At 37.0% G+C, this 14,683-nt stretch overlaps 1 protein-coding gene across 2 annotated transcripts; it reads right to left on the bottom strand.

Annotated features, from left to right (window-relative positions):
* Positions 1-462: 462 nt before the first annotated feature.
* LOC139124646 (GA-binding protein subunit beta-1-like) lies at positions 463-14,488 on the bottom strand. Of its 2 annotated transcripts, none has more exons than XM_070690771.1 (10): positions 14,355-14,488; positions 12,589-12,705; positions 9,806-10,003; positions 8,667-8,765; positions 8,030-8,104; positions 7,083-7,221; positions 6,161-6,256; positions 5,077-5,270; positions 4,157-4,360; positions 463-3,133 (listed from the first exon to the last, which is right to left on the bottom strand). In XM_070690771.1, the coding sequence occupies exons 2-10, from the start codon at positions 12,694-12,696 to the stop codon at positions 2,960-2,962; spliced, it is 1,287 nt and encodes a 428-aa protein (XP_070546872.1). In that variant the 5' UTR covers positions 12,697-12,705; positions 14,355-14,488; the 3' UTR covers positions 463-2,959. The 2 variants fall into 2 exon arrangements, with proteins under 2 accessions (XP_070546872.1, XP_070546871.1); XM_070690770.1 differs by lacking the exon at positions 14,355-14,488 and adding an exon at positions 14,117-14,267.
* Between the last annotated feature and the right edge of the window lie 195 nt (positions 14,489-14,683).

Here is a 14,683-nt window from a genome sequence, read left to right on the forward strand (position 1 = left end):
TAGTTTTGAAATTTCCCCTCCCGCTGAAAATCTGCGCACGAACACCTTTTTGCCCAAACAGCTTAGTTGGCGGCACCTCTACACTTCAGCATTGTTCTTACCACAGGCCTCTCCACAGCGACAGCTACAACACAAAACCGATTTTGTGTAAGTTTGTGGAGCGGAAACATAGTTCTGGCTTGTGAGAATGTATTTCAGGCCAAACATTGCCAACGTTATTATGAATTTGTATCGATATTAGGTCTCATATGACATGTAATTTGTGCTACGTAATGATGACAAAGGGTAACAATAACGATGATAAGAATATATATGCATAGAAAGACATAATGGCGGCCTCCATGCAGCTATCTCCCTACGATACACTTTGTCTTTCATGTACAACACGGAATCAAACATAAAATCCACATGTACCCTCAAAATTGCCTGAGCAACAGTTAAGGAATGACACACAATACAATGTTTTATGTTCAGCAAAATTTACTCACATTACATTGTTTACAACTCATCTTAAGTGTCTCGTAATTTTACAGCAAATATTTTATTATAAAAGATGCTCTTCAATTGGTCGGTTAGAAAAAAGCAAAGCCAGTGATTGGTTGATAGCTTCTACATTCGGCATCTACAGCTGGCTACAGATTTCTTCTAACTACTTCACACTTCATGGTTGACTACATACTACGAATGTGATGATAGGCTAACATCCACATAACATAACAATACTGACCAATCAGGGATAAGCTTACATCTACCTTTTTTTAAAGTCGTGTAGGAATGTCAAGTACTCATATATTTTGTATACATTGATAAAAATAGAAACTTTCAGCATAATGTAAGTGTCCTTCCTTGGAAAATTATCACAAAATGAAGAAAAATTTGATTGAAAAATTTGTCTCGTTTTCTTTTTAACTTAAACCCTTGTCTCCAAGCGTACGTGGCCAGCATACGTTGGAATACCACGGGCGATTCTAAATTCAATAATGTTATGTGATAGACGGATGAACCACTGTGCTGAATAGCAGTAAGTGGGCCATGGGTTTAAAAACCACCACCCCAATGTGGTGGTTAAAATCCAGCAATCTCATGTTTGTTTTCTTCTGATACAACTATAAGGCAAAGATGATCGGAAGTCAAAATTATCGTCGAAGTTCGACGGCCTACTGATGGTAGTAATTCCACGGGATTTGCACCTCTGGAGCAAACGCACACTGTTATCCTCTCTACAGAAAAGTTTGGTATAGCTTGTTTATAGTGTTTGAAACTTGCCATTGCAAAAATCATTGTCACCTTGCAAGCTTCATTCTTACATAAGGACTATTACTTTCACGAGAGATTCATGGCAAGTCAGTTTACAAATGGAAGTATGGGTGACTCCTCGGAGTCTACGACTTGTCTCATTTACCTCCTCTGCTCATTACAAGTCATAAATAACATAGTGACTATTATGCTAATGATATGCAAATAACATACAAGTTTGAAGTTCAGGTTTAAATTTAAGCACGTTCAGAACACTACTACGAGGCAATGTTTGTCAAGAGCAAGATATCTGCAAAGCTGTACATCTGAGAATTACAAATTTTCAAAAAAAATGATGCAAATTCTGTGAAGCTGCTCTTCACAAGTAACATGTATGAGCAAGCTGGCAGTGGTATTCAGACCATACAGCTGAAAGTCAAAGCTAATATCATAACACTCTTGGATGGATAAAAATCAATAAAATGGCGCCCTCTATAAGGTTACCACTGACAAACCACAAACAGCTGTAAATCACAGCTAAATTCATAAGTTCGCCACAGTATGAAAAGTTTTGTACAGTGCCCTCTATCAAATTTGTAACTCACTGCAGTTAACCTCATAAAACAGCGCCCTCTATGCAGTTTACATGAGCAACCCTTGTAACAACTTTATTGATCACTGCAAAAGCTGGCGGATAACCTTTGATCTCTTGATCAATAAAACGCTTAAATTCAGTCAGTCACCGTTATCTACAGCAGCCAATTACTGGTTTTCACCTGGATGGCTATCAAAGGGCAAGTGCGCCACCGATACTGCATATTGCTACAGACAATCCGTGTAAGTATGGCTGCCACACTTCTTTTATCACATGCAAATACATGCAAATTCGCAGTGGCTCGATGACTCTCACACTGCTGTGTAATTTTAGGTTTTGTAAACCTCCATGTCTGTATTAATGCTATTCATACTCTGCAAGTTTTGCTTCCTAGTTAGTTTTGAAACTTTCGAACTAATTTGCAGCGTTCAATAAACTATGGAATATCCCCAAGGGATGTTGTTGTGAATTTCAGGGACTGCCTTTGTTTTGGTGATAGATGGATTCTGGGATGGTATTGTGTTTTCTCGTCCACTGATAATGGCGTTTTTCTGCATGTACATTTGCTAACATATAAATCTGATAGAAAAAATCAAAATTTCTCTATGATGATTGCTAACTGAAATCTCAACCCCTTGCGACAGAAGTTTTTGCAAACATTTGGGTGTTCACAGGATACGATGTGGCTGACCACATTATAATCACAGAAACCACTGTATCAACACTAGTTAGACGCAAAAAGTTAGAGAAGATCAGATACAAATTGTCTGTTGATTAAAAAATATGAAGAAAGAGTCTAAAAGTGTAAGTATGTGTTGGGAAATTTACAAGGGAATGACCATAGTCAGAATAAAGTACTACGGTACAGTTTTCAAATCTAATCAGCCAATCACAGTCTTCGTTACAAATTGTTGCCATGTCTAGTATCACAGTACACAGGATATGATTGGTGGGATTCTGTGAGATGACTGTGGGACAGTTCCCACCATTGGGTTGTCCTGATTGCAGCTGACCACTTTACATAACAATGGCAAGTCCAGACTAGCCGATTGGCTGACACACATTTCATCAGTCACATGATGACCATAACGTGTTCCTATTAGTCGAAATCCTGAGGCTAGCCTAGTCTTATTGGTCTGACGATGCTGGACTTTGTGCATTTGCAATTTCTTCCAATTTTTGTTTGTAAGTTTCAGCTTCCAATTGTTTCTTTTGTAGTTGTTGTTTGTATCTTTCGGCTTCCCTCTGAGCTTCTTGAAGTTGTTTTTCCAAGTACTTGGATGTCGTTGTCTGTATATCTTCCTACAAAGTGTAAATAAAGACAAGGCACAGATCTGTAAAATCTGCTACATACTTGGAAAATACACTATACAAGAAAAGCTGAAATTACGTGTAATAAAGACAGTCTTTCAAGGTAATATTTCATCTACTGATTTACTTTGTAATCTATAATTTACACTTCTTTATTCATTCACTCACTCTTTCCTTTCTTGAATGTAAAGACTGCAGGAATGTCTGATAAAGCAAAACATGACAAATCAGTGTTCAAAAGTCAGCAATAAAGTTTTCAAAGCATTTGCTTTTCCCAGTATTATCCAGAGTGAATTCTAACTTAACCCTTTTCCTGCCAAGTCCATATTTCACCACCAGGTCACGATGGTTAAAATCAATGAAACACAACATATTCCATATGGTGTATTTTAACATAATACTGTTCATTTGAAAGCTGTTGAAACATAAATACTGTAAACTTGATTTTTTTTACTAAAGATGCTATAACATACCAAGCCAAGCGGGTGAAAATATGCCATGTTTTCGCTCAATACCACTTTTTACTGACTTGGCTGATGGGGAAGTGATACTGTCTGGCAGGAAAAGGGTTAGTAGTACACCAGAATCTATTTGAAGTGGTACACTTTACAAGTGGGAGACTTATATGGGGTTATTTCTCTTGTAACACTTTCACCCCTATTTTTCTGTGTAGGGGTCCACTTTTACTGTAGAAAACCACAGCATTGGGTCAAACCATTGTGGTGAAAGGGTTCAAATTAGCAGGGCAACTCTCCCCTTCTCTGTTTGATAACTTGTAACACTTACACCAGACAGAGGGCTACAATTTTTGTCTTAAATTTTCTCCCATACATTGTCAATAAATTGGAAAGATGAAATTTTGATGGAAAAGCTCAGAACATGACAAGATCGATCAGATTACTGAACAATGAAAGACACCTTCAATGGGGAAACACTGTTTATATCAAGAGTTCTTTTATATCTTTTAAAAACTAACTTATGATGAGATGAAATCTGAGAGACAGCACTACTCACCACATCTTCAGAGCTTGCTACATCTTGAGTAACTATGGTAACAGTTGCTGGGGAATCATTTGCCATGGCAACCATGAGTGGCGCTGATGACGTAGCTCCAGTGGGTGTGTGTATTGAGGAAAGCTGGCATACTGGGATATCTGTCTGTGACTGATCGGTTACTATGGTGATGACCCTCTGGTCACTGTCCCCGGCACCAACAACCTGAGGATGGCAAAATCCATTTAGGGTGCTGATTCATTAGTGAAACTTATAACAACACTACATTCAAAATATCAAACAAACATAAAAATGCTGTTCTACATGGTTAAAAGTTGAGATGGGTGACATACTTGCACAAGTTTATTTCTGTAAAATTGAAAAATACAGATTTCCAGGTAGTCTACTGCACTATCAGGCTAGGAATAACTTCACCTTACCTCGATAACACAGGCTGGAATTATACTCTCAGAAGCAAAATATTTCTCAAACAAATTTCATTCAAAAAATGTTTGGACAAAATGCGCAAATATGATCAATACTTTTACATGTGACATGATTTCTGACCAATGGACACTTGGCTGTTACACATAAAAGGTTGGCTAACATTTACTGATAGACAGTAAAGGGAAAACCTGTAGTGGAAAACAACGTAACAGTGCTGTATATATTGGCATTTGGAATGACACTGACCCTTTGAATGCGATAATTTTTCCCACCAAAATTTTCAGTGCAACATTTTGCCAATTTTTATGAAATTTTCAGTAATTTTTTTGATAACTTTGGACCAACTGGATATTACATTTCATTGGCTACAGTTTTATATCAAAATTTTGGCAAAACTCTGAAAAAAATTAAATGGGTTCTATTTTATGAAGTCAACAAAAGATTACTTGGGCAATCAAAGGGTTGATAGTCTTCAATGGCAGTGCAAAACATACCTGTTCAATTGCATTGTCCACCGTTGTGATTTCCTGTGTGTCATCGCTGGCACCGTTGTTACTGGCAGACGAACTCTGATTTTTATTCCAATTCAAGGCCAGCTTGCCTGCCTCTGTGAGAGTGAGTGTCTGGTTGCTGTCTACCGTCACTGTCTGTGCTTCCAGCCACGACAGTGTCTCTGCTGCACTTGTTGCTGACAAAGAAATCAAGTAAAGCAGTTGACATACAGGGCTCTATTGGTAGATTTGATTCCACTTTTTTTTTTTTGAAAAGACTTTGACTTCAAACCCTTCCACCCCCATTTATGTGTAAATAAATCCATCCATCCTGTTGAAAACAATGGGATATACTTAACCATGGGAGGACATCTGGGGTGGGGGGGGGGATGGTTAGGGTGGTAAAACAATCTTCTTGATTTTTTTGACCATTTTTGTCCTTAGAGATATCAATTATTGCTGGCAGAACATTGATGCAATTTGTTTATTACAGACACCCTTGGATATGTCAATTGTCCTTTATAGACAGATGTTCTTAATACACAGGTAAAAAGAAATTCAACTTGCAGCTTTCTGCTTGAAAAATCTGTGACTGATAGAGTGGTGATCCTACAGACAGATTATATCGTTGATGTTTACTGACATTCCACTCAGTAGAAAGAGGAATAAAATCCACATCGATTTTATTCAGTAAAGCATCAACTTGTGTACCTGTCTACATCAAATACTGTACCAGTATAGTGATGGTCAAAATACAGCAATTGGATTGGTCAAGACTTGAATATGACAGTGCTGTGTCTCTGATACAGCACTTGGGACATGCACAACTTCTCAGTCAGAGAAAAATCCCTTTGTAACATTTACCCCTAGATTTTCAATATACATGTACTATTATGATATAGTAAAATCAATCCATTTCAGCACGCAGACACTGCTATATTGTGATCAGTTCACGCCATATGAGCTTTCTATAACTCGTGCATTTAGTCAAGAATTGATCAAAATCTTGTTGGGTAGTTTATTACTTGAGTATTTGCATTTCAGTAGTTATGGAGATCACTGAAGTGTAACTGTAGGTAGAACTTACTGGGTGTGTTGAGAGGAGCCGAGGCTTCTGCTAAAGCTGCTAGCGTGGCTAATACTGATGTTGAACTGGACGATGATTGTGTTTGACTGCTATCACCTACGATAACACAGGAGAAACAGGCAGATGTTATGAGACGACTTCATGGAATGTTCGGTTATAAAGAATTGTCAATTTATCACTTGCTTTGCTGCAGCGGCCCAAGTTATGCACTGTTGATCTTTCTGATTTACACCACTGCACTCACGTTACAGGGGACACATATGGCACAATTCGTTGTCAGTTCCATTATTTGGTTGAACTCTGTACCTTGTATCATGAGCACACTTCTGACCATGATAAGGTCCTAACTATCATTACTGTAAGCAAAACTTAAACCACTATGTGTTTGACATATTGAAACAAAACAACAAAAAACATTACAATTGACCACGGAGGGCGCTGTTGTTTAAGCCTTATAATGTCCGTAATATGCAAGTGCTAAAGCAAGTCTATGCTGAAAATAAAATTTTCCTTACAAATCCATTATTCTCATTGGATTTCAAGTCATAATTTGACTTTCAGAGGATGTTTTAAAAAACTACATTAATCTGGGTGTAAGTTTCTGGTAATATGGCAATATATTTTGATTTAAATATGACAAATTCTCTGCACACACGAACACAGACATTCATCACACCCCTGCATATACAGAGACATGACACAATGACTGCATAGAGACATACACACACCAAACAGTAGTAGTAATAAAAGCATGGGTAAAATTGCAAAAAACATTACATTGTCTCTCTCTCAAAAGCAGTTCTCAAGAGACAACATCAGAAATTGGCTTAAGTAGTTCCTTAACTCTACTAATGATCAATATAACAGAATGGACTTCGCAGTTCAAGTCCTGTGATTTGAGGAGATAAGATTAGAGACTTACTAGTGCCAGTATTGGCTGATTTGACGGCAGCAGCTGCAGTGACTAATGTCTGTATATTACTTGCTGACGTAGTCTGTGTTTCTGTGATTGGTGTGGTTGTGATTTCTGTCGTCTGTTGTGTTCCGTTGCTAAGACAAAGCTGCAAATAATAAATAATGAAAAAACAAACAATTGTCACTTTGATTATTGTAAACTCATTCATTTTTCCTGGGGATTTGATAATCACTACACTTTTTGTTTCACTTGTTTCCTGTATTGGATTTAAAGTGACAGACTTGACAGTAAGATAAGATGATTGAGTTGTTAAATATACTTCTTAATGACAACAGTGTGTTACAATTTTCACTGGAATTTAATTTAGATGATTTCATCAATCAATAAAAATAATTAAAATTCAACCCTAGTAAACATTTTCACAGCAAGCAAGAAGTCCCATTTCCTCCATAGTTTTCCCCCCAGGGATTCCTTGTTATACAGAGACAGATCATTTTTTCTTTGCACAGGCAGCATCACCTTTAAAATAAGTACAATGCTGGAATTCTCTGTTTTACAACACTTATCACAGAGACTCGTCCCATAGTAACAGTTAGGTCAGGCCTTGACATGGTTAAACACACTCCTGTTTCTATTGACATTTATTACGACTGACGACAGGAAATCTATGTGGAACAAGAATTGCAGGATAATTTTATTTATTTTTATTTAATTTGCTTTATTTCTCATCCAACAGGCAAACCCAATTACAGGATGAGGTACCCATAGCCCAGTACCTAATGGAGCAATGAGGAGTGAAGTGCCTTGGCTCAGGGGCACAACACTGTACTGGAGTCTCATACTCACCGTCCTTTGATAGTAAACTCCGGTACCCAACAGTGCCTCCTGAATAGACTCTGAGAGATAGCAGTACTTACACAAATTGAAAGGATACAAGATGTTGACACACTTACCTGAGCTTCTTGTAAAATGTGTATCAATTCTTGATGTTCTTTCTCAATTGCCATTTCCATCACTGTCTTGTCAAACTAAAAAAAACGTAAAAATGGCATGATCTTAATTTCATTAACACGCAGTAAATTGAAATCAACTCTTTTACAGCATATCATTTACGAGACAACTTCAAATCTGTGCCTCAACAGTCTGGATGAGACCGCCTACAGACATCGAGAAATGAAATTTTGTTTTAGCACCTTGCTAGACTTGTCTCAGCTTATTCTATTCATCCCTAATTCCCTGTAGACAGACCCAAAGTCACCATTGATAACAAAGGGTTCGGGCCAAACCATGGCGGTGAAAGGGTTCAAATGTTGCAGGCTTTCATACAGGTAGGACAACAGGAAAACATTATACAGCCACAGACGATCTGTCCAGCAGTTCACACTGGGACTTGATAGATACTGTTCATTGTCTTTTATTGCATTTGTTCAGATCTAATAACAATAATAAAGGTTAAATTTTTAAAGACACTCTTGGCTTAAAAGGTACTGACAGATTTGGGAAATAGTTGTTTTAAGTAGCAGATGTGTGAATTTCATATTTTATTCTGATAAACAAACAACAATTTTTTAATCTATTGCTGTCACTTACCTTGTTAGGATAGTCTATATCAGCTCCATTCTTGACAAGTTCCCGCACCACCTCTTCATGTTCACGTTCAACAGCCCAATGTAGCGGTGTCATCTTTAACTGTTGTGAAGGGGGAATTGTTATGAAAAGTGTCATTCTCAATGTATTTAGTCATTTTATTCCCAAGGGGGTTAACAGTTCACAACAGCAATTGTGTATTCAGTTGAATATACACCCAATTTTTATCCTTTTTCTGCCAAAATTTTTAGTCCAACATTTCACCAACTTTTTAAGTTTTTCTGTAATTCTTTTGATAATTTTGGACCAAATGGATATCACATTTCATTGGCTAACATTTTTCATCAAAATTATGTCAAAAATCTGAAAAAAAGATTGACTTTGGTATATTTCATAAAGATGACAAAAATTGACTTTGGCACTCGGAGAGTTGGGAGAACTGATAGTTCAAAACAGCCAGTGTACATGAGTACCATCTGGCACATATTAATAATTTGGTATATCAAAATAACTCTTCCACGTTCACTCCATAAATATATTTTGATAGTTATTTTTGAAAAATAAAATCACACTTGCAATCCGTAAAGATATGTACATGAAGAGTGTTTGCTACGGTTTGGGAACATCCATACATGTACATGGTTTGGATATGCCAGTACTTCATCTAATATCCACTAATATGATTGCATTGATATACAATGGGGAACTCCAGTAACATGGCAGGGGAACCATGGAAATCTTTATCTATCTTAGATACCATATCAAGGAAGAATGCACCTCAGGTAAAGATATTCAGATTCTCAAATTTTTACAATTCTTTTCTGATCTAAAAATTTTCACAGTCTTAATTTTCCAAACTTGAAAATTGCATTTGTCTCCATTGAGTTAACACAGGGTTGGCGACCATTTTGAATTGTAAATATCGGTAAATTTTGAATAATTTGTTTCTCCAGTACCTAAATTTGCATGGTGACCCCTATTATATTCTTGATTTTTGAAGAGAATTGTTGAAAGATGTCCTGAGGAAAGTTTTAGCAAAAATTAGTATTTCACCTTCAAGGCGCATACTACCTTAACAAAAACATTGATGTAAATATTACATTAAGGCAGTGTCACGTTTTACTCTGTAGCATATTACTTACCATATCTTTTGCATTGATATCTGCTCCATGCTTCAACAGTAGTTGAACTAAATCTAGGTGTCCCTCCTGTGCCGCCATGTGTAGCGGTGTCCTGTCAACTTTAGTCCTGGCATCACGACTCACACCAGCTCTCAGTAACACCTCAGCTGTCGTCAGATGACCCATCTGGGCTGCCATGTGAAGCGGTGACGTTCCAAGCTAAAATGAAAAGTTATTTACTTGTTAACATTTTTGCATGGTACTGCAGGAAATGTACCTCACTAATGTTGATACATACATGCAGATCAGCCATGGTTCAGCTAGGATGAAGTTTAACAACCTTGTATCATTTCTGTTGACCCCTAGTGCGATTTTATTGACATACAAAGGTGTACCTTTGTAACTTGACTGGGGAACCCCTGTGCAATTAACCTTGACAAACACACTGAGCAAGTCCAGTATATTCACACTGGGAGCAAAATGATTTTTTTTCATTTTATTTGTCTTTATGTTCAGTATTTTTCTATTTCTTGTGTTAGAACTACTTCTTTTCTTAATTTATTAGGTCAATACATGCATTATTGACCTACTAAAGTAATAGAAAGGATCAGCATATAAGTTTTAACCCTTTCAGTAGGTAAACTAATTTTTCCCACCAAAATTTTAGTGCAACATTTTACCAATTTTTATGAATTTTTTTGTAATTGTTTTGATAATTTTGGACCAAATGGAAAACAAATTTCATTGACAACGGTCTTCCATCAAAATTTTGGCAAAACTCTGAAACAAAATTGACTGGTGTACATTTCATAAATGCGAGAAAAACTGACTTTGGCGCTCAAAGGGTTAAAGGACTGCAAGATTTGCTTTATGGCATTGGTTCACAGCACTACCACACACAAGATGGCTTGAATGTTTGAACTTTTATGTGTCAATGAATGCTCAGTGATAAATTTTATAACCTGCAAATATTGTAACCTTTATTCAAACAAACCCTGTAAGTGAAATAAAGGTCAGATATATCCATTAACGGTGAGTCACACTAAACAACCAACCTGATGAAATAAGACAATGTCCTTCATTGAAAAATGCAACATGTATCTGAAATAGCTTCTGTGATAAAAATGAAAATAATTGTGAACACGATGTGAAGGCCTGTGCGACATCCTCTGAACCAAAATACCATGTCAATGATAAACAATCCCAGTGATGTGAAAAAATCTAGATTCTTCTACATGTTCCAATATATGAAGTCATACTGGAACATCACAAACAAAATTTCAAGATATTGTAAAACTGGTATTACAAGAACCCAGAAGTGTTCGGTACTCTGTATATTTCATTTCCAATCACTCTGTATACTTGACAACTGTATCCTTGGGCTATCAAGGAAACAGCAACAGTGTTTACAGACTTGTTTATCTACTGAGCAAAGAAGGCCACACATGGATGGCACAGAGCCTAGATGTGACGCATTGTCTGTATGAATGATGTCACTATAAGGCTACACTGATGAGTCATAAATTCATGCAAGAATTAGCAATAACACAAGACTAAGAAAATGTGTTAACCTTTATGCCATTGTCTCATAAAACAACAAAATTAATTCTCTTTCTACCAGGCTCCATAGGCAAACCATACAAATAAATACAACTTGGGAAAAAGACGATTAGCTTTAAACTCTCAAGACATTTATTTGACTTTGTGACAAATAAGTTATTGTTTCAGGATGTACACACTGGAAAACTGAAAGTCATGCATCCTGTATGGGTATCATTTTTGGATGGAATCTGATATCCATTCATGGTGATGGGCCAATATGAGCAGTCTCATAACTGTGAATTGGATCAGTATTGACACGCAAATGGATATGGCACTTTATTCCAGACAATATATCTAAGATTTATATCATGCCTTGTACTGTACTTGTAATCTCATTAATTACTATTTGTATCTGTAGCTCTATACAGTATTTGTGATCTCATCAACTACCATTTCATGTAAAGTTCAGCCAAAATGAGACCATTAATCCACCAAGGTTACAGGATTGCATGGCTGGCCACACACTGATTCTGGCCCAGCCCTGTTCTCGGAATGAATACAATATTTAATATGTGTAGAACGTGGTGACTAAATGACATGGAAAATTCTGAATATTTCAAACTGCTTTTGAGAGTAGACGGAGACACTTGTTGAAAACAATCGCAGTGCAAAAAAATATTGTATAGCTTGGTGTACTTACTGATGTTTTGAAAGGATATTTGTTTTTATCTGTAAATTTGTAGATGTGCACTACAGTATATTCATTTCATTGGGAAAAATGTGTATATTGAATGGATGAATCTGCTGCAACTATGTTACAAAGGTAAAGTGTTATGTGGAAGTGTTGTACTGCATATACACATAGTTCAATTACAAGAAACCAATTTGTTCACAGGATATTGTATTTATCCTGAGACTACACCGCTTTAAACATCAAAGCCATTCATTGTCTGAAAGTTACAAATACACTGAACAGAAATTATGGCTTATGTGAATGAAGACAGCACTGCACTACCTCAATGCTGCTTTAGCAAACTGCAGGGTGCCTGTGAACTACTGACATTTCTGAGATCTTTGAGTAAATGTAGGAATTCCTAGAAATATGTTTTGAGTCAGTCTTTTACCAGCGATGCATAATGTGCATATTTTCCTTAGTCACGGAGACCTTTGAGTGAATGGTGCATTATTCTGGCTAACAGGTTTACAGTGGTGAACTATGACATTTTTACATCTGGTAATTACACACATGTTATAATCCTTACCCAGTCTGTTGTGAATGGTGCGCCATTTGACATCAATGTCCTGACCTCTTCATCACGCCCTGTCTTGGCAGCTTCTAAAAGCCGCTTACCCAAATCCACAAGGGACATTGTCAAACTCTGAAAGAAAAAGCAAAATGTTGCCTTATACATTTACAATGATTTGAATAACCCTTCGAGTGCTGTAATCTTCTGACCAAAATTTTAGTGTACAGCATTTTTTCCTATATTTTTATGAATTTTTCCGTAATTCTTTCAAAATTTTACACCAATAGACAGCACTTTTCACAGACCCCAGTTTTGGGTCAAAATTTTGAAAAAAATCTGAATAAAATGTTTGGACCTGAAAAATATTGTCTTGGCTACATTTTTTAAATAGACTTTGGCGCTCAACAGGTTAAATATCTCATTTGCGGTTATGAGCTGCCAGTTAAAATGTAGCAGTAGTAGACTTCATGCACGAACAAAGACAGACAGCGCTTAAAACAGGTCCTCTTTTGTGAACACACAGTCACTTTAGATACCTTATCATTAGATACCTTATGTGACAAATATATGAACACCAGTGCACACAGCTTAGAAGTTGGTAATGTACTACATCAAATGTGTCTTTACTTTCATGTCAATGCTGAAGGAGAATTGCCTTGCCTTCATCTCTTATTATTTTAAGGGCTGTTTTTCATAACATTACCGGTATATACAGAATATACCACTGTAAGGATTTGTTTCCTTGCTTGGTTTTTACTCCATGTGTAGTTTCCTAGACAGTTGTTTAATTAATTAATACTGCCCATTTGCTAGTTTTTGCTGAATGGTATCACTACAATATGACATCAAAACACGTCCAAGAATCATTATCGTTAAATATATGTAAATAATAAGGTTTAAGAAACAAATAGGATCATCTTTAGTGCACAAGAGCGGGTGGGGTTTTCTACCTCGAAGAAAATGTGCTGTATGGTATGGTATGTAGTACCAGAACCTCCATGGGTATAGAGAGGGAAGCCCTGGAACTGGCATGGAGCTAAAAAAAGGAAGCCTGTGGATGATATAGCATTCATTATGTGGTTCGAAAATACCAGTTATGCGTTGAGTAAAACAGACGTGTTATACGACACAAATAACCATGTCATTACCAGAAACTGACGACTAAATTTCTTAAAAGATACAGAAGGGCGGGACAGATGAACAACGTACGACACATTGGCAGACGTCTCGTCTCCAGGAGTCCATTACGGTGAACTCAAAAAACAAGCGGGCTCATTTATAATGCCATTTTAATAGCGAGGCGATGTGAAAATGAAGCATGCATCAATGGCCTAAAGTAAAAGGAACTGGCAGGTTAAAATGGAGAAAGGGCTTCTCAGCTAGATTCATAGACGAAATATATATATGCAACTGCCATCCACAGGCCGTCTCACTCACGTCAAATGTTGCAAAATTTCATTGCGTTGGCGACGTTTTTCTAACTCAGACGCGCATTCTGCAACAAAGGGATGGGTGAACAGAACTTGTAGCCGGGCTTTCTTACCATATGTAACGGCTTCCATCTCACTCGTATTTGTTCGGTAAATATAGCGTGAATACCAAAATTTTCGCGAAAATTTGTACGAAGACGTTCACGAATGAAAATGACACTGACACTTTTCTAATTCCGCGTCCCACCGGAAGCAATTCCAGCGGTCTCAAACACATGGCTTGATCTCGGTCATTAAACGTACTTCAAGCCTCAAACTTTCAGAGATAACGCTTGAGATATGTCGCCTTACCTGTGAATATCAATAATTCCAAATAAATGTGTGAAAACGGAGATTTCTCTGTTGAAAAACCGAGAAAATTTCAGCCGCCGGAAGTGCATTTGTTATTTCCGGAAGCACATGGTGATAGCATTTTTATCCTTCCGCAGTCCCTGGGAAAATAGATCCAGGCTCATTGAATATTTTATAATTTGAAACGAGAAGAGTCAACTCTTATCTTTAAAAGTGGTAGAGTTTTAATAGCCAATACAATTAAAAAGTAATTACTCGAATTTACCACAAGAATGTGTTTAAAGCCTCATACTTTCCGCTGCACTATAGTGCGATGTAGTGATCCTTAG

This window comes from Ptychodera flava (assembly GCF_041260155.1).
Source record: "Ptychodera flava strain L36383 chromosome 23 unlocalized genomic scaffold, AS_Pfla_20210202 Scaffold_24__1_contigs__length_23054250_pilon, whole genome shotgun sequence".
NCBI classification, from domain to species: Eukaryota; Metazoa; Hemichordata; class Enteropneusta; family Ptychoderidae; genus Ptychodera; species Ptychodera flava.

Coding starts and splice junctions, on each gene's coding strand:
- LOC139124646 (XM_070690770.1), bottom strand. Junction 10,004..12,588: donor CACCATTCACAACAGACTGG/GTAAGGATTATA, acceptor TTTTCATTTTAG/CTTGGAACGTCACCGCTTCA. Junction 7,222..8,029: donor ACATTTTACAAGAAGCTCAG/GTAAGTGTGTCA, acceptor TATTATTTGCAG/CTTTGTCTTAGCAACGGAAC.